This window comes from Equus quagga, chromosome 6 (genome assembly GCF_021613505.1).
Source record: "Equus quagga isolate Etosha38 chromosome 6, UCLA_HA_Equagga_1.0, whole genome shotgun sequence".
NCBI lineage: Eukaryota > Metazoa > Chordata > Mammalia > Perissodactyla > Equidae > Equus > Equus quagga.
Window position 1 is genome coordinate 76,773,690 of NC_060272.1, and position 20,916 is coordinate 76,794,605.

General features: G+C 47.1%; 1 protein-coding gene across 1 annotated transcript in view; it reads right to left on the bottom strand.

Moving 5' to 3' along the window:
- Positions 1–20,826, bottom strand: part of ATP8A2 (ATPase phospholipid transporting 8A2) — a 589,227-nt gene extending 568,401 nt beyond the window's left edge. The window contains exon 1 of the mRNA XM_046664988.1: positions 20,751–20,826. Within this exon, the coding sequence (XP_046520944.1) occupies positions 20,751–20,826 (76 nt within the window). The remainder of the gene's footprint in view (positions 1–20,750) is intronic.
- Positions 20,827–20,916: the final 90 nt, after the last annotated feature.

The window sequence follows — 20,916 nt, forward strand, 5'->3', positions numbered from 1 at the left end:
CCCGATACCCCACTGCAGAGGCCCCCATTTCTCCACCAATGCCCCTGAAAGTTCACCTGGTCCTCACACAAGCCCTGTCCCCACAGAGCTTGCCTGTAGTCCCCACATGCATGCCTGTAGAGGACCAAGGCACCCAGTCAATGCAGGCTGACAAGTAGCCTGAGGGCTTGCTATTGGTCAGGGCCAGTCCCTAGGGTGGGCTGCCTGCCCTGGCTGAACTGGATTAAATCTGCACTCTAGTGAGTGTGGCAGACCCCTGGGCTAACAGGCCACGGGAAGAATTTCAATGGTGTCTGCCAGGGTGTGTGTCAGCACGTCTGGACTAGGTCACAACAATGGTCACCACCAATGTCTCAGTCTCCCGAGAGGTCTCTCCTCTCACCAAGATGCACCCAGAGCCCACCAGATGAGTCTCTTTTCACCAAAGGACTGTCAGCCTTCTCTCTGGTGATCTTAGGTTGCTGAGATGGGTGAGTTTGTGCATGGGCCCTTTAAGACCCGGGTCTTCTTGGCTTTCATCCCATAGCTTTTCTGGGGGCATTCCCGCTGCAGTTAATAGCCAGCGAAGCCAGGTATTAAGACCCTCGTCTCAGTTGTGCTGAGTCTGAAGGATACTTATAGAAGTATCAGCCCCGCTCTGGACCTCACTCCTCCAGGGAGGGCTGTGTACCTCAGGGTGGCCCCTGCCTAGCTGGCTGAGAAACTCTGCTGCTCATGAAGGTGGCTTTTTTTCTCTCCAGAAGGAATTTCTGCCTCTTCTGCCTTAGTCAGGACTGTCCCTTGTTGTGGGGGTTGTTTTTATGCAGTTTTCAGTTTTCTATCCAGAGAAATTTTTCCAAAAATAGTTGTAACCTGGTTGTGTTCATGGGAGGAGATGAGTTCAGAGTGTGCTTACACCGCCATCTTGACTCATGTCAGTCTGTGGAATTTTGTTACAGCGGCCCAAGCTGACTAGTGAACACCAACCAAGAGTGCAGTTGGCTCCCAGAAGTGGGGTACTGCAAGCTGCCAGTCCTAACGCAAGGAACGTGAGCTGAGTGGAGGTGAACAAGGAGCAGTGAGGACCTCCCACCCGAGTAGGAAACTGCAACCATCACTGGATGGCCGCGAAGCAAGCTGGTGGAAAGACGTCTGTGCATCTTGGGATCTCACCACATTCCAAAGAGGCTGCCACTTTAGGACTTGATGAAAAAATTTCAGGCCGTCAGTGGCAGAGGCTTCCAGTGGACTTCAGTAAAGCCCTGTAATAGACAGACAAGCTTTTCCCTCAGATGCCCGCTCTGAAAGCAGAAGGAACAGAAACGCAGACTTGCAGGAGGCAGGCTTTTCAACTATGGCTCAGGGTCAGTGTTAAAAAGGCCAAATTTGCAGCCCCAATATAAAGTTCGTAAGAACAAAGATTAGGAAGACAAAGACAATAATGTGTCCAAGAGCACCCTCTTGGTCACAGGCTACCGGGGCTCAAGGGCAAGTCAGCCCAGGTTACAGGACGTCCAGGCCAAGGCAGACGTGGCAGAGCCGAGGGCGAGGAGGAGCAGGGCACCAGCCTTCACATTTCTAAGACGGGCTTCCTCCGGCTGGAGGCCAGATCTCTGGCTTTGGTAACGAGCTTCTGGGTGGACAGATCATGTCCACGGACACCAGCGGTCTACTGAGGGGTGGCCAGACGAAACGCCCAGCCTAGTGAGCCTAGACCTGACCCACGGACCCAGCAGCCAGGAGCAGGTCTCCGCCACCTCCTGCCTTGTCATCTGCCTGTTCTGACTGGGGCTCCCCTCAGGCTCAGGGGGCACAGCTCAGCGCTGGGGGAAGACTTGGAATTTTCTTTCATCTTGCCTTTTGGTTTGCTGCTTCTTTCTCTTCTTCCTTCCTTTGTTCCATTTTTTTTTTCTTTGGTCGGGGCGGCAGGGGAGTTGTTTTCCATTGTAAAATAAAACACAGACACGGAGAGCTGCACCGAGCAGTGCACGGCTTACGGAGACACCGTTGTTGACGCCTGCGGGGCCGACTCCCTGCCCCACCGCTGGCTTCCAGCGAGCCGCTCTCCGGCCGGGTGTCCCCCTCCCTCGCAGCCCGCCCGTGACCACAACAGGCCACGGCTGATCCCACTGCAGAAGACAAGCCCGCCCACCTGCAGCCTGTGGAGGAGACTAGAAAACCGAAACCATCCATTAGAATCTTTCCAAGCTGTTTGTAAGATGCACTTACAAAGCGATGACAGTTATACTGATCGCTTACTTAATTATTTATGGCAACCAAAACAATAAAAACAATGTTTACGGCACAACTGTCAAAAGGCCGGCAGTGTGACAGTCTAGCTCCTCTCGGTGATCGTGCGGCAGCCTTCATGTTTACACGTGGGTGGACTGAGGCTGAGAGCTCCGTAGTTGTCCGGGGCCTCGCGGAGCGCCTGGGCTCCCGGCCTGTCTCCGGGCGGCGGCCGGGGCTCCCCCCATCCCAGCCAGCCCGCCGCCTCCAGACGGCCGCCCCGCGAGCCGCCTCTCGCGCACACGGTCCCTCTGAGACACTGAGTCCCAGGACGAGCTGAGAAGAGCCCTGAGGCGAGCTTCGCTGAGGCACGCGCACCCCAGGAGCGGCCGCGCCAGGAGGGGCACTACCGCCAGAGGCCACTTCACCTGAGAGACGGCCACCTGGCCGGACAGCCCACCAGGGCCAGACCCTGCCCCACCCTCCCGCGCCCGGCCCGCTCGAGGCCCAGGCTGCCTTCCGAGGCCCCTGTCTTTACGGGGCTCCTCAGGTACAGACGAACCTATGTTTTCTCCTCTTGTTAATCCTTTATTACAAGGAGAAGTCTCAGGCAAGAACCTAGAACGGTAGAGAAAAAATGGTGTTTTTTTAGATGAGATTTTCAATAAATTAGATTTTATTGTTTTCAGTAAGCGTTTGCTGAGCATCTGTCAAGGCACACACAAAATGATGTGAATCCCAGATTCTCCCCTCACGACAAGGAAAGCCAAAGAGACAGCTCAAAAAGTATGTAAATAATGTTGAGAAGGTAAAAAAAAAGAAAGCATACATTAGAAAATGATACACATAAAGTGCCATAGTGGCTCAGAGAAAGAACAGCTCATCAATCTTGATCAATCATGAAGGGCTCCATGGAGAAGGGGACATTTGGGCCTGGATGGACTCGCGCAGACGTGCAAAGGAAAGGCACGGTACGTGTAAAAGCAACAGAATCTTCTTCTGACTAGAGAGTCAGACCCTTGCCCGTGTGGGGCTCACTACAGTCCCCAGCACCACACCATGACTCCACCGCGGGCTAGGAGGTGAGCCGAGGAGCGTCTCCGTCCACGGGGAGGGCCCCCCCGAGCCTGCCGACCCCTCACGCTGCCCGGGCTCAGCACTAACAGAGAGGAGCCGGGGCATCCTGGCTGCCGTTGCCCGTCCACCCCCGCATGCCCTGCAATGGCATTTGATGGCTCCACTTCTTAATCCACGTGCTTATATATTGTACATTATGACAGACTGTTGCCTGTTGGCATTTTTCAAACCATTTTCTCGACCACAACAGGCACTGACAAAAATGTACCTGCTGTGATTTTCCCGGAGCTACACGCACTCAAGGGTCTACACGCCTGCTCAAGGGTCCCGCTGCAGCCAAAACTTCCGTGAGGCATCCTGCCAGGGTGAAAACGTCAACGCCCATAAACGTAAGTTTCTTTTGTTTCCCAAAGACCAAAACTAATCTAAGGGACTTCAACTTAAGTTATCTTTTGTAGTTGAACTCAGAAGATATTCACGGCACTGAACAGAGGGCAAGGCGAGCTTCCCGCCTTCAGGGACCCATGTGGAAAGTCAAATAAAAAGGTAAAGCATTATATGATAACTGTTTTTGTTAATTGCAGACTTTCTTGCTATTTCCTCCACTAAACTAAGAAGATCTTGGGGGCAAAGATTATGATCTTTAATTTGTTTAACCTGACATGGCTCAGTGCCTGGCACTTTGGAGGCCTTCAACAAATGTTGCTACTGATGAAGAAATAGAATAAGTAAATAGATGATGGAAGCATGGATGAATAAATAATGGAAGGATGGACAGAATAACAGGAGTCCAGGGTAGGGAGAAATGACTGCTGGTTGGAGAAAAGGCTTGGGCTGGATTTATCAATAATAAAAACGCAGACAAATCCTTGTATTTAGAAGTCTTCCTCTCTGATTTCCTGGTTCTGCCCAGAGTCAGAATATATCTTAGAAACTCATTCTATTCTACTTCCTGCCACTTCACCTCCAAATTGCTTCATCCTCTCCCCCGCCACCACCTCCATCTAAATCTGCACATCCTAACTCAAGGAGAAGCGGGTAAATGGATAAAGAAATTGTGGTACATCCATACAGTAAAACACTCATCAGCAATACAAAGGAACGAAACCTCAGATGCGGATGAACCCCAAAAGCAGGAAGTGAAAGAAGCAAGACACAAAAACTACAGACACATGATTCCCTGTGTCTGACGCTCTGGAAAAGGCAAAGCTACAGGGACAGAAATCAGATCTGTGGGTGTCAGGAGCTGGGAGAGGGGAGAGAACTGGCTGCAAAAGGACATGGGAGAACTTCTGGGGTTATGAAAATATTGTGTCTTGATCGTACACAGCTGTATACGTTTGCCAAAATCATCAAGCCACAGTACACACCCAGAAAGAGTGAATTTCACTCTATGTAAATTATACCTTCATAATCCCAACTTTTTAAAAAGCCAAAAAATAAAAACCTAACTCAAAACCTCCTCTTAAAAGCTTAGCATGGCCACTCTCTGCTTCAAGTGTTCGTTTATCATCCTCGTAACTCATGCAGTGATTGATTATGCCTCGAGAGCGCCTCTACTATTATTGTCTTGAAACAGTATTTATTTGTTATTATTTCCTGTCCAGGTCTTATCTCCCCAACCAGATGATAAATTCCTTGGAAACAGGAACTGTGTGGTATTACACACCCTTTATCCACAACTAAGATCCAGCTCACTGCTTGACACGCACGCCATACGTGAGAAATGTTCAATACGTATTTGCTGACTTGAGTAAAAACCAGCTAATTAGAGATATTTTGGGTACTTCTCCTGCAATCCAAAATTGAGTATGATAAAGAAGCGTACAAGTGCCTTTCTCCATTAAAACACACCTTTCCTCGCAGCCTCTCAGACTGTCTACAGCAATCATTCACACACCTCACCCTCAGTCAGCTCTCTTGCTGATTTATCGCTGACAGAGGAGCCTGAACATTTCCCAGCAGCCCTGGCCCGAGGTGCAGACGCCCCGCAGAAAGTGCGGAGGCCGCGTGCTGACCGCCCCTTCTGCGTCTCCTGGTCTGTTTCCTCTGTGGACCGTTACTGCCTCGTGAGGCCCGGAGTTTTAGTATTGCAGGGGTAAGACACGACAGAAATAATTTATCAGATGCAACAAAATCACATTCCTATTTTAACGTCACAAAATCCAACAATTTCTATTTCATTCTCCTTACATCTAAAATGCTGGGATTTCCAATTTCCAAACTTGCCTATTTTACGACGGCCACTTTCCTCCCTGTATTCTCTCAAACGTCATCAAATTTAATTAACTATCTTAGTGAAGCTGCTGTCTGACTTATTGCATCGTTTTTAAAGGCAATTTAATCTTTGTTAGCCTCTGCCTGGGGCAGGCAGTTTGTCCTAACTAATCTAAGCCCCGGGTTGGCTGCAGAATCTGTTTTCTCACACTGCGCAGCTTCGCCCTCCCCCTGTAGCTGGTTCCCCTTGGTTTTCTCTTAGCCGCTTTGATGCATCTATTTTCCTGCAAACCGGCAGAGACAACATGTCCTTCAGGCACTTTCCCTTCTACCCATCGCCCCGCGTGGGGCTCCGGCGTCCAGGCCGCTCCTCCTGCCCACCGGCGCCCACGGCGTCCTGGAGCTGCCCTCCAGCCGTCGGGCCCCCTCCCTCCTGCCTGCCTGTCCTCCTTTCCTCCTTCCCTAATTCTGACGTTAAATAAGAAGATAACACAACCACGTCTCCACCAGAACAACACTGACCACAAAAATATTTGGAAACATTAGTAAAGAGAAAAGATTTTAATTAATGTATATATTTACATTACATTTAATACACAGAAATATTTTCAGATTAAAGAAAAGAAACATCTATCTTAAATTTTTCTAATTTAAAAAAACTCTTATAATTACAAAATAATCGCTAGAGCTTCAGGAAGTGACAGCTCACAGCAACGTCTCAGTTCCTTGGAGAGTTCCCTCTCCTTCCAGCGGCGCCCCGGGGACGCCTGGTCGGCTTCGTGATCTCTGCCCATTTCAGAGGGCAGTGATGCGCTCGCGCCAGAGGTCCTGCTGCCCGCCCGCAGCCCAGGGCGCTCGCAGGGGTGGGCGAGGGGAGCGATCGCCACCGGCTCCGCCCTCCCGAGGGAAGCCGCTCTGCGGACAGGGGGCCCAGAGGCCAGCCCGCCCCAGGGTGCCCCGCAGAAGCACAAGCGATCAAGCGCTTAGAAATGAACATGTATGAACAAAAAAGGGAAACTTTAAGACTTGGAAAGGACACGTCCAGATAGACCCTGCCGCTCAGAACCTTTCGAGCTATTTTCATTCCTGCCCAGCTTCCTGGCTGCTCCCTGCTGCCCTGAGAAACTCTCCGCAGTGTCTGGGCAGAAGCTCCTGAGTGTGTTGTCTCAGGTTTTTTACTGCCGCGGGCCCAAGAATGGAATGGGCCTGTTCCCTTTATTTCCAATGCTAGAGGAAGGGGAAATTTTTCTTCTAAGGGTCCACAGAGACAGTGATTTAATCCCGTATTTACAGGATCCGCTGAGAAGTCAGGAGGTCCCTGAAAGACATGCTCTGTGGGGGAAATCAAAGTAGAAAAAAAAAAGATACCATTAAATCATTTCAGAATCTGGACTTTATGAGGCAGTCTCATCTGTCATCCTTAGCCATGAGAGGAAATAACAATTTGGATTCCAGGAGGAAAAACAGCCATCCCTGTTAATGCTCAAACTATTACTCGGCTGAGCAGAGCTGTGGTGAAGAAGAGCAAGCTTGCCGCAGGTGCCCACTCAGCCTGCCCCAGACCCGTCCGGGACGCGGGCGGGGACAGGGAGGCCGGGTGACAGGGCTCTGCATAAGCACTGCCTTGCTCTAGGTTGACCAACGCACCACCACCACATAGAAAACTGGTTTTGTTTCACAGGAAGAGGCAAATTCTCCCACGTATTTGCTGATGTGAGCAGAATTTTGGAAGGCTCTTTAAAAATGAAGCCCACTACAACTGTCATTTGACTTTCCAAAGACACTTGTATCCATACAGAGAGCTCAGAGAAGTTAACAACCCAGTTACAGACGAAACAAAATGGAGAGCATCAGGGCCCTGTATCCCTAGTATATTGTTCTTGAAATAATTATAATATCATATTAATGTCATGTTTTAATTATTAATTCTATAATAATTTGTAAGGAACACATTGTTTCAGATGGTGTTAAGAGCTTCACATATGCTAATCATTGAAGTCTCTCAACAATCAGTGAGGAAGGTGGTATCACTACATTTTAGAGAGGAGCAAAGTGGAACTGAAAGATTAGGCGACTAACTTCCCCACCAACACCCAGCTGGGATGTGTCGGGGTCAAAACTCAAAAGCAAGTCTGACTGAGCCGTCCGGTTATATCCCCGCCTAAAGACAGGACTGTGTTCAGCCTGAGCTACAGCACAACTCAAACCAGCAGGGCGCACTCAGGTTGGCTTCCCTCCGCAACCAGCACACACGCATCTACGCAAAGACAGGAAGGAGCAGGATAAACAAGTCCCATGGCTGATGTGACCCCTGACCCCAGGCCAGGGTTAACCACTGACACGGGGCCTTGGAGATGGAAGACGGACAGGCCACCCTGTTCACGGGACACAGAGGCAGACCCGCCCGGAGTAGCCCACTGGGCAGCATGTCCAGCACCTGCACTCACTGCAGACAGTGCGACGGTCCCTGCCGCTCTGCTCTGGCCCCTCCGTGTACTCCCAACTGCAAAAAGGAAAAAGTGAGTTCTGGAATCACAAAATACTCAAGGTGCATGAACACCACGAAGAGGAGAAAGCACACAGAACTCAAACTCAAACAACAAAGCGATCAGAAAAAGACTGAAGTGTCATTCATATCCTCCAGGAAATGAGTGAGTATTCAACACAGGAAGCAAATCCAGACTGTTATGAAAAAAGAATCAATCAGAGACCTCGGAAATAAATATACCATTGTTGAAATAGAAGCCAATAGATTCTAAAAACTAAGGAGAAAAAAAAGAAAAGAAAAGAAAACCAAAGCTGAAGAGTGAATTTCTGAACTGGAAGGCAACATCAAGCAATTCTTCCGAAATGGGCCATGAGGATATAAACTGTATCAAAAGAAAATTAAGAAACCTGGGGGAAGAGACAGAGCGCCAACAGCAGTCTAACTGGAGTTGCAGGCAGGGGGAGGAAGAACACAGAGGAGGCAATATTGACAACGTAAGATACGAGAATTTCCCCCAAAAAGAAAGACACAATTCTCAGATTGAAAGAGCTTTCCAGTGCTGAGCATTTAACTAATGGAAAAAAAAAAAATACTTAGACCATCATATTGAGATTTGAGAACACCAAAAACAAACATATTAAAAACTAATCAAAAAGAAAAATAGCTTAGCTGCAAAGGAACAAGAATAAGATTGACATAGAGTCTTATCAGCAAATCTGGGAACAGGAAGATAAAGCAGCAGCATCCTTACAGCGCTAAAGGAAAAGACAATTTTGAGTCTAGGACTCTGTATTCAGCAAAACTATTGCTTAATTGTGAGGAAGACATAAAAGCAATTTCAGGAACACAAAGAATCAATTTACCACTCACAGATGGTCACTGAGAGATCCTAGGGACCTATTCCAACATGAGGAAGGAAACACAGGGAGGCACTGGTGGGCAAAGAAATTAGTAAACACCTGTTAACTCCTCTCTGGAGCCAGCTCCGGGGATCTCGGCAAGGCAGGGAGTGGTGGAGGGAGTAAAACTGTGCCAAGTGTCTGTCTTCTTTCCAATGGGGGGCTCACTATGGAGAGGAAAGGATATATACCGACTAATTCTAGCCATTGTTAGGGGGAAAATAAGTAAATATGTGTATTCGTAATTTAAGAGTATCCTTTAGAAGAATAAGTTTATAAGTTTCAAAAAGCTAAGGAAAAATACTGTCCTAGAAAACTTGAAACACCAAATTTATAATCGATGAAAGAAAATATTGATAAATTGGATTTTGTTAAAATTAAGTGCTTTGCAAAGATACTGTTAGAGAATGAAAAGACAAGCCACAGACTGGGAGAAAATATTTGCAAAACACATCTCTGATAGAGGACAGGTATTCAAAATGTACAAAGAACTCTTAAAACTTAACACTAAGAAAACAAACAACTTGATCTAAAAATGGGCAAAAGTTCTGAATAGATGCTTCACCAAGGAAGATATACAGACAGCAGCATAAGAAAAGATGCTCGACATCACGTCACTAGGGATGTGCAAATTAAAACAACAATGAGATACCACTACTCATCTATTACAATGGCTAAAATCCATGACTCTAACACCAAATGCTGGTGAGGATGTGGAGCAACAGGAACGCTCATTCACTGCTGGTGGGAATGCAGAAATGGTACAGCCACTTTGGAAGACAGTTTGGCAGTCTCTCACAAAACTAAACATTCTCTTACCATAAGATCCAGAAATCATTGCGCTCCTTGCACACAGATGTTTACAGTAGCTTTATTCATAATTGCCAAAAACTAGAAGAAACCAAGATGTCCTTCAGTAGGTTAACGAATAAACTGTGGGATATCCAGACAAAGAAATATTATTCAGAGATTTTTTTTTAAATGAGCTATCAAGCCACAAAAAGACATGGAGGAATCCTAAATGCATATCACTAAATGAAAAAGTCAATCTGAAAAGGCTACATTCTGTATAATTCCAACTAAGTGATATTCTGGAAAAGGCAAAACTATGGAGACAGTAAAACGATCAGTGGTTGCCAGGGGCTGGGGAATGAAGGGATTTTTAGAGCAGTGAAAATACTCTGTATGATACTGTATATGACACATGTCATTATACATTTGTCACGGTGTGCCACTATAGTGCTGCCCTCACAGTGTGATACTACAGCACTGAATTCACAGTTAACATGGACATCATCACATCCAAGGTGTCATCTGCACTGCCTCAGCACAATACTGCTGGCATCGCCCTGGTATATCTTGTCAACATCCCATCCTGCACGAAAGACCCTGGATGAGGGACTCAGAACTACGGAATACCTCTCCTACCCTGGGTATCTTCAGTCACACTCTATGTCCGTGCTCACAGAGCCAGGCTTTCTGCTGAAATATACCACAGACTATAGATGACACAGCTCTCCATTATAGAGACTTACAGACTGAGAGGAAGTCTGTATACCATCCCTACAGCAAAAATGACCACACACCACTGATACATGACATCTGACTGCTAACAACAACACAAGTAGCATCTTGGTTACCAACACCATATTTGGTATTACAGCTGATAACTTCATCAATTTAAAGGAAATTCCTAAAAACTCAAAGGCGTGAACAATCTGAACAGTCTAGTGTCATCCCCTGATAATAAAGCCTACCCTGTCTTCTCAACGAGACTCAGTGCCACTAACCGCCTGATGCTGTTTGAACACCGCCTACTTGGAATTTTTCCTTTTCTATTTACTTCTTCCATTTTTCTGGGACACTCATTTGAGAAAGTAATACATTATAGAGAAAATATACACTAAGACGAAAATATTTTTAAAACGTGTTGCTATAAAAAAACCAACTCAAGGGGCTGGCCCCGTGGCCGAGTGGTTGGGTTCGCGTGCTCCGCTGCAGGCGGCCCAGTGTTTCGTTGGTTCGAGTCCTGGGTGCGGACATGGCACTGCTCATCTAAACCACGCTGAGGCAGCGTCCCACATGCCACAACTAGATGGACCCACAACGAAGAATATACAACTGTGTACCGGGGGGCTTTGGGGAGAAAAAGGAAAAAAATAAAAAATCTTTAAAAAAAAAAAAAACCAACTCAACTCCAATTAATGACTGGCCTCTGGGAAGAGCAAACCACTACTAAGATGCCCACTGTTTGCATGGAGGCTGTCACGAGGGCAGATAAGGTTTGCCTCTGCTGCCCCTAGCCTGTGCAGCATGTGGTCAAAGTTCGTTCAACCATAAACTGCAAGCGCACAATATTGGGAGATCTTCTCTGCAAATACTGACTGATAACATCGACCACAATCAAAGACTCAAGCAACGACATTTTTACTAGAGATTAGGTTCAAAGAAATATAATAGAATTTCACATTCCCGTGACCCAGTTCATTTTCAAAATTAATTTTAGCTAGATATCTTATTCTGTGCCTAAGGGAGATTTTCACTCAACATAAGAGGAAGATAAAATAACCCTGAAAATAACACTGGAGTCTGAAGACATGAGCTCTCATCTCTGTCACTGTCCCCGGAACACTGGGCAAGTTCTGGAATGTAAACTTTGATAGCCTCAGTTTCCTCACCTAGAAATGAGAACATAGGACTGCTAGATAACTTCATTTCTGAAAGTCTGCAATTCAATGAATCGCCAATCAAAAATATTTGGACAAGATGATCTATAATAGTGTTGTCCGGTGGAAATATAGTGCAAGCTACATATATAATTTTAAATTTCCTAGTTGCCACACTAAAAAAAGGAAAAAATACAGAAAATAATTTTAATAATACATTCTAGTTAACCTGACATAGCCAAAATATTATTTTGATATATAATAAACATAAAACATTGTTAATGAGATGTTTTACATTCATTTTTCATAATAAGCCTTCAAAGTCCAGCATGTGGCTTGCACTTACAGCACAGCTCGATTCTGACTCACACTTCTCAAGTGCACAGTAGCCACACGCGGCTGGCAGCCACCATACTGGAGGGCATAGACCTAGAAAGTCACCTTCAACTTGGATGACATCTGACTCTATAAAGTATTGCCTGCTCTGTGCAAATACCTTGGGCTCTCTGAAGGACAAACTATCTTTAGCCACATAATGATTATCCTTATAAGGAGGAGATCAACTCTTCTCCTTGCCCATGATCAGAAAGACCGGCTCCCTCATCTCTCACCTCCCTGGTGTCCATCTCTACAGCTTGTTGATTCCAGCTCAGCTGTGTTTCCCCGAGTCATTCTCTCTTTTCATCTCCCATGCTGCCCTGGTTCAGGCTCTCATTATCGCTCACCTGGAACAGCAGAACAGCCCCTAACTGTGCACTTCATTTGCCGTCTTCACTGACGCCCTGTGTTTACATCCAGCACAATTCATTGTTACCTGAAGCCCTGTTCTCAGTCACCTGTCCATACTGGTGCTCCCCTGTCCAGAAAAGCTACCTGAACCCTACTGTCAGAAAATCAGACAGTCCAAGAGTTAAATAGCACTGAATGAACGTATTTCCAAACATCAGGAGGGGTCGACATGAAAAGGATTAGAGCAGACCCGGAGAATCTATTTCTAATATTTTGGCCAGCACAAATGAGCAGCACGGGCCATCTGGGGAGGAACTCAGCAGCAAAGGCACACTCTCTCACACTCGCAGCCATCGCGCCAGTGTAGACTCAGCTGCTGAGGGAGGCCCCTGAGACTCCAGAGGACAGAAGATCACTGAGTTTGTTTGCTAGATAAACAGTAACTACCTCTTTAGGGGTTCAAAGATAAAAATCTTGTAGTTTTAAAACCAAAGCTATGTTTCCTCAGTGGACTAGAATAAAGAAAATGGAAAAGAGTCTTAAACAGGGATAATCATTATGTGGCTAAAAATAGTTGATAAGAAGAGTGATCCTGTGGCCACTAACCTGAATGCATCATCAGGCAGTGCGCTGCTTTCTCCCCTTGAAGGGGAATGAACTTCTCCCAGCCATGAAGTTATCATTTAAGGCCCGGGAAGAAAGCAATTGTCTTTGAACTTAGGTTCTGGGATGAGATTCCAAACGTCAGAACAGAGAAGGACTTACTCCGTGGATTAATTTGCTTACCCTCATTTCCCATGTATCGGTCTCAGTAATGTGCTTAAAATATTGGCAGTAATCCTGGGATCCTCAGTGCTGCCTATGGCTCACACAGTGTCTCCAGAGAGAGGAAGGGGAAGGAGCACCCAAACTCTCCCCCGAAATCTGTGAAATGTGACATTTGCTTATTATTTGGCATAAGATTACAAAAGAGTGGAAAATTTACTTGCAAATGTAAAACCTCTAAATCAAAGGTAATCAGGATTAGATCACTTTTTAGGATGAAATATGATATATCAGATTCTGATTCTTCAGAGGAAGTGAGCAAGGTAAGAGATGAACTGTCAGAGCAAGAGATTTACACACATAAACAATACACACGCACACACACAGTAATATGTGCGGCATATGGTAATATGTTGACGCAGTGAGCCCTCCACAATCATGGCTGTGAAGGAGCAATATCACTCCTTCACCCACATGAACACATCTCGGCAGGTGGACCCAGGCACCGTGTGTGACTGTGACCCTCTGCGCTGTCAGGGTATTTTGCACGTGCAAATACCCATCCCCACTTCGGCACTGCTCCGTCCAGTCAAGGGCTCTCTCCTAGGGCCTGTTTCTGTGTTTGCCCTTGATGACAATGGGGAGAAACTCCCAGGGTATGGATATGAGATAATTTTTATTTTTAGCCTTTCTTAATGATTGTTAACATTTGCTCTGAGCACTTTTACTGGCCTAAATGGATGTAAATAACATCTTGTATCCAGTGTGGTATTGACCAGAGGTTATATTTAGTAAATGTAAAGATCCAAGGAGGAAAGGTAAAGACCCATCTTTGAAGGTGCTCTATACACATCCTCCCATCAATGTTTGAGAACTTTTTGGAGAATAATTTTAATTTAATCCATTTGTCTAGCTAGCACCTCTGTCAGGTGAGAGTTTAAGAAAAAACATCCGTTGCAAAAGTAAAATCAATTATTAAACAACTGAAGCCATCCCCTGAGGTGCTTACTGGCCACCTGTAGGGGAGAAGATGGCCTCGAAGGCAGGACTGCTTTGAATAAAAGGTGATACCCTTCAGCGACATTAGAGGATGAACACTCTACAATCAGAGTGCTTGGTGGGTAATCACATACACCTGGAGAAAGACACGAAAGGAACCCTTAAATTCCCCACTAAGGACTCTATGCAGTCATCTCCTGGTTAGGGCTCCAGCATTAGATTTAGACGGGAAAATAATGACCAGTGAAGTTTTTGCCCAGTCTGCTATTATGCAGGATAAGTGTCTCAGTGGAGAAGTTTACCTTGGTTGATGATGGGCAGCATGAGAAAGAGCTGACGTATTGTCAACATAAGCTCTGTCGCATCATAAATTTCTCTGAATGTACAGAATCCTTAATGCATGCACTTTTATACACATTACTCACTAATCACAACAACCCACAAGTTACAAAATTTATTTTCATCCTCATCTGTAATAGAAGTAAAAAAAAGCTTTTTAATTTCATATAGGTAGCAAATGACAGTGTCAAAATTTGAATTCAATTCTCTCTAACGCTAAAGAGAAACTTCCAAACATAATCTAGACCATTAGACCAAGACCACAACAAATAATCCATGACCAAGCTCGGTCAAATCTTTATTTATTGAGTACCCACAGGATGGATAGCACAGAAAATGGAAGCAGGAGAAATTAGACCCAGTTCCTTATTTATTTCCATTTGAAGAACAGAAAACAACAAAGAATGAATGGACAGTTCTCTTCAACTTAGATCTGATAGTGAAGCAGGCAGGGTGGAGACAGTAGAAAGCACACTGGATCCCGGAAATAGCTGGTCCTGCCGGAAATTAACCGGCAAGCGAACAACATGTCTACGTTATTTTTCTCATCTGTGAAATGGGATTAAACTCTCCTTGAGATGTCTTCCAGCCCTCTCATTCTAACTTCAGAGTTCCTTGTACTTTTAGTTGCCCCAATTCTCCTCATTCTCCCCTTGAAACTTGGGGCAGGTTATTATGGGAAAACTAGGTCCATGCAGGAACCCTTTTAAAACAAAACAAAATAAAAAACACTTTGATGATCAGGAGAGGACGGAAGAGATGGATGGGTGGAGTGTGGGATGTGGAGGAGGACTCCAGGAAGGGTTTCTGGAAGATGTGTCTTCCTCCAGTTTCTGTATTAGGTCTATGTGCTTACTGCCTACCTGCTCCTCATTGCTAATCTTGTGCTCTTTAGCCAACTCCGTACCGTCAGTAAGACAGGGAGGAAGCTTCTGCACCAGATCTTGCTGACGCCATGCGCAGTCCATAGAAAACAACTCCCCCTTTCCTCCTGTCCTCGCTGCTCACCCCCACTCCACACACCCAGATACACACTCACCCACTGCACCCCCCTACTCATCTGTGCACCGCCTGTGAGTGTCAACCGAGGCAGAATAAGAGAGTAGAGAGCACTCGTCCCTGCGTTTAACCTACCCCAAACCACAAGCACCATGAATGCCCCTCTGCTCTGCTCTCTGCTCCACCTCTAGCCCCAGGAGCATGGCTTGGCATGGAGTAGGCACTCAATGTATATTTGTTAAAATCAATGATTCTGTTTGCGCTCTGTCTCCCTTACTAGACTAAAAGGCTCCTCCTTGAGCGGACTGTAAGCTCCATAAAGGCAAGAGGATCTCCCCCTCTTCCTAGTCTGTGTTTCCACCCCCTGGTAAAATGTCTGAGACACACTGGCACAAACTATGTCTTGGGGAAAGGTAGACCTGATAAAAGTACAAATATGCAGTGAAGACAGTAGTCAAAGATATCTCATAGGCAAGAAATAATAACCCTGGCATTATTTCACTAATTAGCATGCAGCTTGGCACACCATCTTGGAGCGGATTGTGATCTCCAACTTTTCACTACTAGTTGGTAAAAAACAAGAAGAACAATTTTAAGGGAGTACATCACCGTCTGAGTTCACCCCTGCCCCAGACCCTGCCAAGATGCAGCAAGCAGGAGGGAATGAGCCAAGCACAAAGCTTCACAAACACGGAGGCTCTGCTGTGTTATACAAATAACTGGGTACACTTTGATGGCCCCGAGGCAAACCCTATCAATGAAATTATAATAATATAATTCAAATGTCTTCATGGGAGTATATGACAAGACCTGACACATGACAATTAACTACTTTCTTTTGAGGAAAAATTACTATGGTTTACATCTTTTTCATTAAACTTTTTGAGATCATTTTAGACCCACATGCAGTTGTGAAAATTAATATAGAGATTGTGTGTATCCTTTACCCAGTTTTCCCCATGGTAACATTCTGCAAAACTAGAGGACAATATCACGACCAGGCTATTGACATTAGGTCGAGAGAACATTCCATCACCACGAGGATCCCACATGTTGTCCTTTGATCCTCCCCATCCCCACACCCTCCCTGACCCCTAACCTGCTCTCCGTTTCTGCAATTTTATCATTTCATGAATGTTATATAAATAGGATCAGACAGTATGTAACCTTTTGGGATTGGGCTTTTTTCTCTCAACACAATTCCCTGGAGATCCATCCAAGTTGTTGCAAAGACCAGCAGCTGGTTCCTTTTTATTGCTGAGCAGCATTCCACGGTGTGGATGTACTACAATTTGTCTCATCATCCTACCATTGAAGGAGATCTCGTTTTTGGCTATTACGAATAGAGCTACTATGGACATTCACGTGAAGATGAACATCCATTTCTCTGGAATCGATGCCCAAGACTGTAACTGCTGTGTCAAACGGTGGTGGCATGTTCAGCTCTGTAAGAAACTGCCAAACGTTCTTCCTGAATGGCTGCACCATTTTATATCCCCAGCAACAACGTGTGAGTGATGCAGTTTCTCTGCATCCTGGCCAGGATTTGGTGATGTCACTATTTTTTATTATAGCCATTCTGATAGGTGTGCCATGATCCACTTTTAATGAACACAAAGACCCAGAGACAAAAGGGAGAGACCCCACAACCACCCAGGAATCTTTAAGTATATTCCCGGTCCCTTGTGATTGTCTTAAGGTGCACAACGGATCAGCCTCCGCCCTTATGAAGCACCAGATAAGAATAGAAGAGTATTGCTTAATGTGATACAGAACAGCTACTAAACTCCCAGAGCAAATATCATACTCAACAGGAAATTCTGGAAGCATTGCCTTTAATATGCTAAGAGCAAAGCAAGAATGGCACTTCTGGTCAAACTTTTATGGGCAGTACTAGCAAATGTAATCAAATAGGGGGAAAAAAGACAACAATTATAAAAGGAGAAATGAGATTTATTATTTGCAGATAATAAGCATGTCTACACACAGAAAGTTAAGAGAATCCATAAACTATCAAAATTTATAAGACAGTTCACCAGGTTGTTGGATATAATATACAAATCCAAATAGCTTTCCTAGATACTAGCAACAACCAATTAAAAATGTAATTTTGGGGGGCCACCCTGGTGGCGTAGTGGTTAAGTTCACATGCTGCACTTTGGCAGCCCGGGGTTCACTTGGATCCCGGGTGTAGTCCTAGCACTGCTCATCAAGCCACACTGTGGTGGCATCCCACATACAAAATAGTGGAAGATGGGCACAGATGTCAGCTTAGTGACAATCTTCCTCAAGCAAAAAGAGGAAGATTGGTAACAGATGTTAGCTCAGGGCCAATCTTCCTCACACACAAAAAAAAGTAATTTTTGAATAATCTCATTAATTCTAGTAATAGAAGAATCTTGGAATAAACCTTTTAAAATGCATAAAACCCTCAGGGAGAAAATTATAACACTTTAAAACAAGACATAAAAGAAGACATAAATGACGAGAAATACCACATTTGTGGTTAAGAAGACTCAACATTTTTAAAATGTCTGTTCTTTCCAAATTAATCTGTAAACAATACAAATTTAACCCAAATCCTAACAGGATGTTTTTGTTTTGTTTTCAGAAGAGGTTCTTTTAAAAATACACATGGAGGAGTAAAGGACCAAAAAGAGCCAACATGTTTTTGCAGAATGGGAAAAGAAGGTGCCCAGAGCTTTGAGTGCTAGTTCTGGTAATGGCAATGTCCCACTCCTGGCTCCATACCTCTATCGACTGGGAAGAAGAGGGTTCAGAGCTCAGGACACTCCTGGGCCAACCCTCCAGCATCCAACCAATCGTCCCCTTGTAGCACTCACAGCCCCACCACCTCTGTGTGCCTCCGTCATCTTCCAAACAGACCCCACAGGCCCTTCACCCAAGCTCCCATGAGTCATTCCAGAGAGCCCACACTATCCAGGTCCTCCCTCTTTTCCACACGGTCTATAAATACTCTAAGCAGACCCCCACCTCTTAAAACCTTCCTCTCTGTCTTCTGGAACTTGCAGCCTATCATCAGCAAGGTCCCCTACGTCTTCCACCTCCGGACCTCTTGCCTTCCTTGCTCTGCCCTGATGACCCTGCTCCTCATTGCTGATCTCAGATCACTGTCCCCCTTCTCCTGAGGAAGCCCTTACTTTGACGTTCATGACATCACCTGCATGACTGTGACAGTCTTAAAACAGCCCCTCTGGAACTTATATCCTCCTCCAGCTACTACCTGATTTGCTTCCCCCTCCCCCAACTGCTCTACAAAATTCACCCAAAAGAGTTTTCTGGACTTACTGTTCCCAATATCTGTCCTCTTAGTCTCTCTCAAAGCCATCCTACAGACATTCTTCCCAATGATTACACACAAACAGCCCTTTGCAAAGTCACCAAGGACTTCCACATTGCTAAGGCAAATGGTCAGCTCTCCGGCCTCGTCTCTCTTGAGCTCTCCGCAGCATTCGCCACAGCTGACCACGCCCCATGGCCCGAGCGAGTGCCCCACCGAGCTGCTGAGCACCCCTCTCGGGGTTTTCCTCTGACCCCAGTGGCCATCCTCGCAGCCCCTTTGCTGTTGACCTTGTCTCCCTGACCTTGAAATGTTGGAGTGCACGGGACTCTGTCCAAGGACTCCTCTCTTTCTGATCACCTCTATACGCACTGGTTACATAATCTGCAGAGCCCAGTGCAAAAGGAAAATGCAGGCCCCCTGTTCAAAAATTATCAAGACTTCCAAGACAGCAACAGCAGAGCATTAAAGCAAATGCAAGACTCCTCCAAAAACAGGGCCCTGTGCAACCACACGGTCACACACTCGTGCAGCCGGTCCTGCCGAGGACTCTAGAATTTTTCTCTCTGGTCTGGAACACTCCCCTGAACTCCAGGCTCATAAATCCCATTCCTGGCTCTCTAGGAGGTACTTCATATGTTCAAAACCAAATTCGTGACCCTCGCCTCCACAAAAAAGAATCCTGTTCTTTCTGCAGTTTTCTCCATCTCAGTAAGTGGTATAATCCTCCACTTTCTCACACCAAAAACCTCCGAGCCATCTTTGTTTCTCATCACTTAACCTCATATCCAAATCATGAGCGGATGCTCTTGGCTCTACCTCCCAATACAGGGACTAAGCCCCCCCCCACCTTCCACCTCAGCACTGCCGCAGGAGCCATCTGGCCCTGGGTCACTGCGGTCCCCTGCCAGCTGGTCCCCCGCTTCAGCGCTGGCTCCCCACAGCCTAATCTCCACCTGTCAGCCCACCATCCTTTTACACTGGGATGTCCTCAAAATGAATGTGAAGGTGCCCTTAGATGACTCAAGTGTCAGAAACATGGGCCTAGATCACCTGAGAAGCTGCTTCCCGTTCACATCATTCAACTACAGAAATAGGAGAGGAGCAGTTTTATATGCCTATTTTCTCAGCACTAACCAACACAACCCCACAAAGATTCCCAGTGACTCCCGCTCCTAACCGCAAACCCTGTACCTTCCTCGTATCAAAGATGGACCTACAGACTTACCGGGTGTCCTGAAATGGTAAAAAATCTAATCACTTTTGAAGTTCCCTTTCAATTTTTCATTATCTAAGGGTCTAGGTAACCCGTCATATATCATAGTCACATAACATGCAGCTCAAAAAGATCGTGGTTTCTAAAAATGTTATATACGAGCCAAAATAGTCCCGGTGTCAAAGGACGGGAGCGGTTGGGGACGCTCTATTCGAAGCACGCGGCGGGGGAGGGGGCGTCCTAACGCCCAGGGTTGCGGGGCGTTTCCCAGCCAGGCGTGGAGGCTGCGCGGCGGGCGCGCGCTGGGGCGTGTGCGCGGGGCCCACAGTGAGAAACCCCCGTGGGAGCCTCGGCCTCCCCTCCGAGCCCCCAGCACACACCGCACGCGGCGAGGCGAGCTGGGCCCCGCGCGCACCTAACCGAGCCCACCGCGCGGGGCCGGCCGGCCGCGCTGCCCCCGGTCCCCTCCGCCCGCCGCATGGCCGCGCAGCGGCGCCGGGGCCTGCGTGCGGCGCTCACACACGCACCCACACGCTCACACACGCACCCACACACTCCCACGTCCCCTGCCCCAGGCGCGGCCCGGGGTCTCGGACGCTCCCCTCTCCCCGCCCCGCGCGGGGCACTGGGGCTTCTCGGCTTCGCAGGTGTGGCGGCGCCCGGCCCCCCACGTGGGGACAGCGCGGATCCCGTGGATGCTCCCGGCGGATCCGGCGGCCCCAGGCCCCAGGGAGAGGGAGGCCGGGCGGGGGGCGGGGCAGTGTCACATAACAGCCCGCTTCGCCCCAGCGCCCGCCCCCGCCCCCGCCCCCGCCGACCCTCCCGCCCCGCGCCCCTCCCCTCTCACCAACGGACGAGCGGATCCGCGACCTTCGGGGCAGGGACATCTTAAGCGCTTTGTCCAGGCCGGAGCTGCTGAGCATCTCGCCCCAGTCGGGGGCTCCGCGGCCCCGGGCGAGCGGCGGAGGCTGCGCGCAGGGCTGGGCGCTGGCGCGGCGGCCCGAGGGCCATGG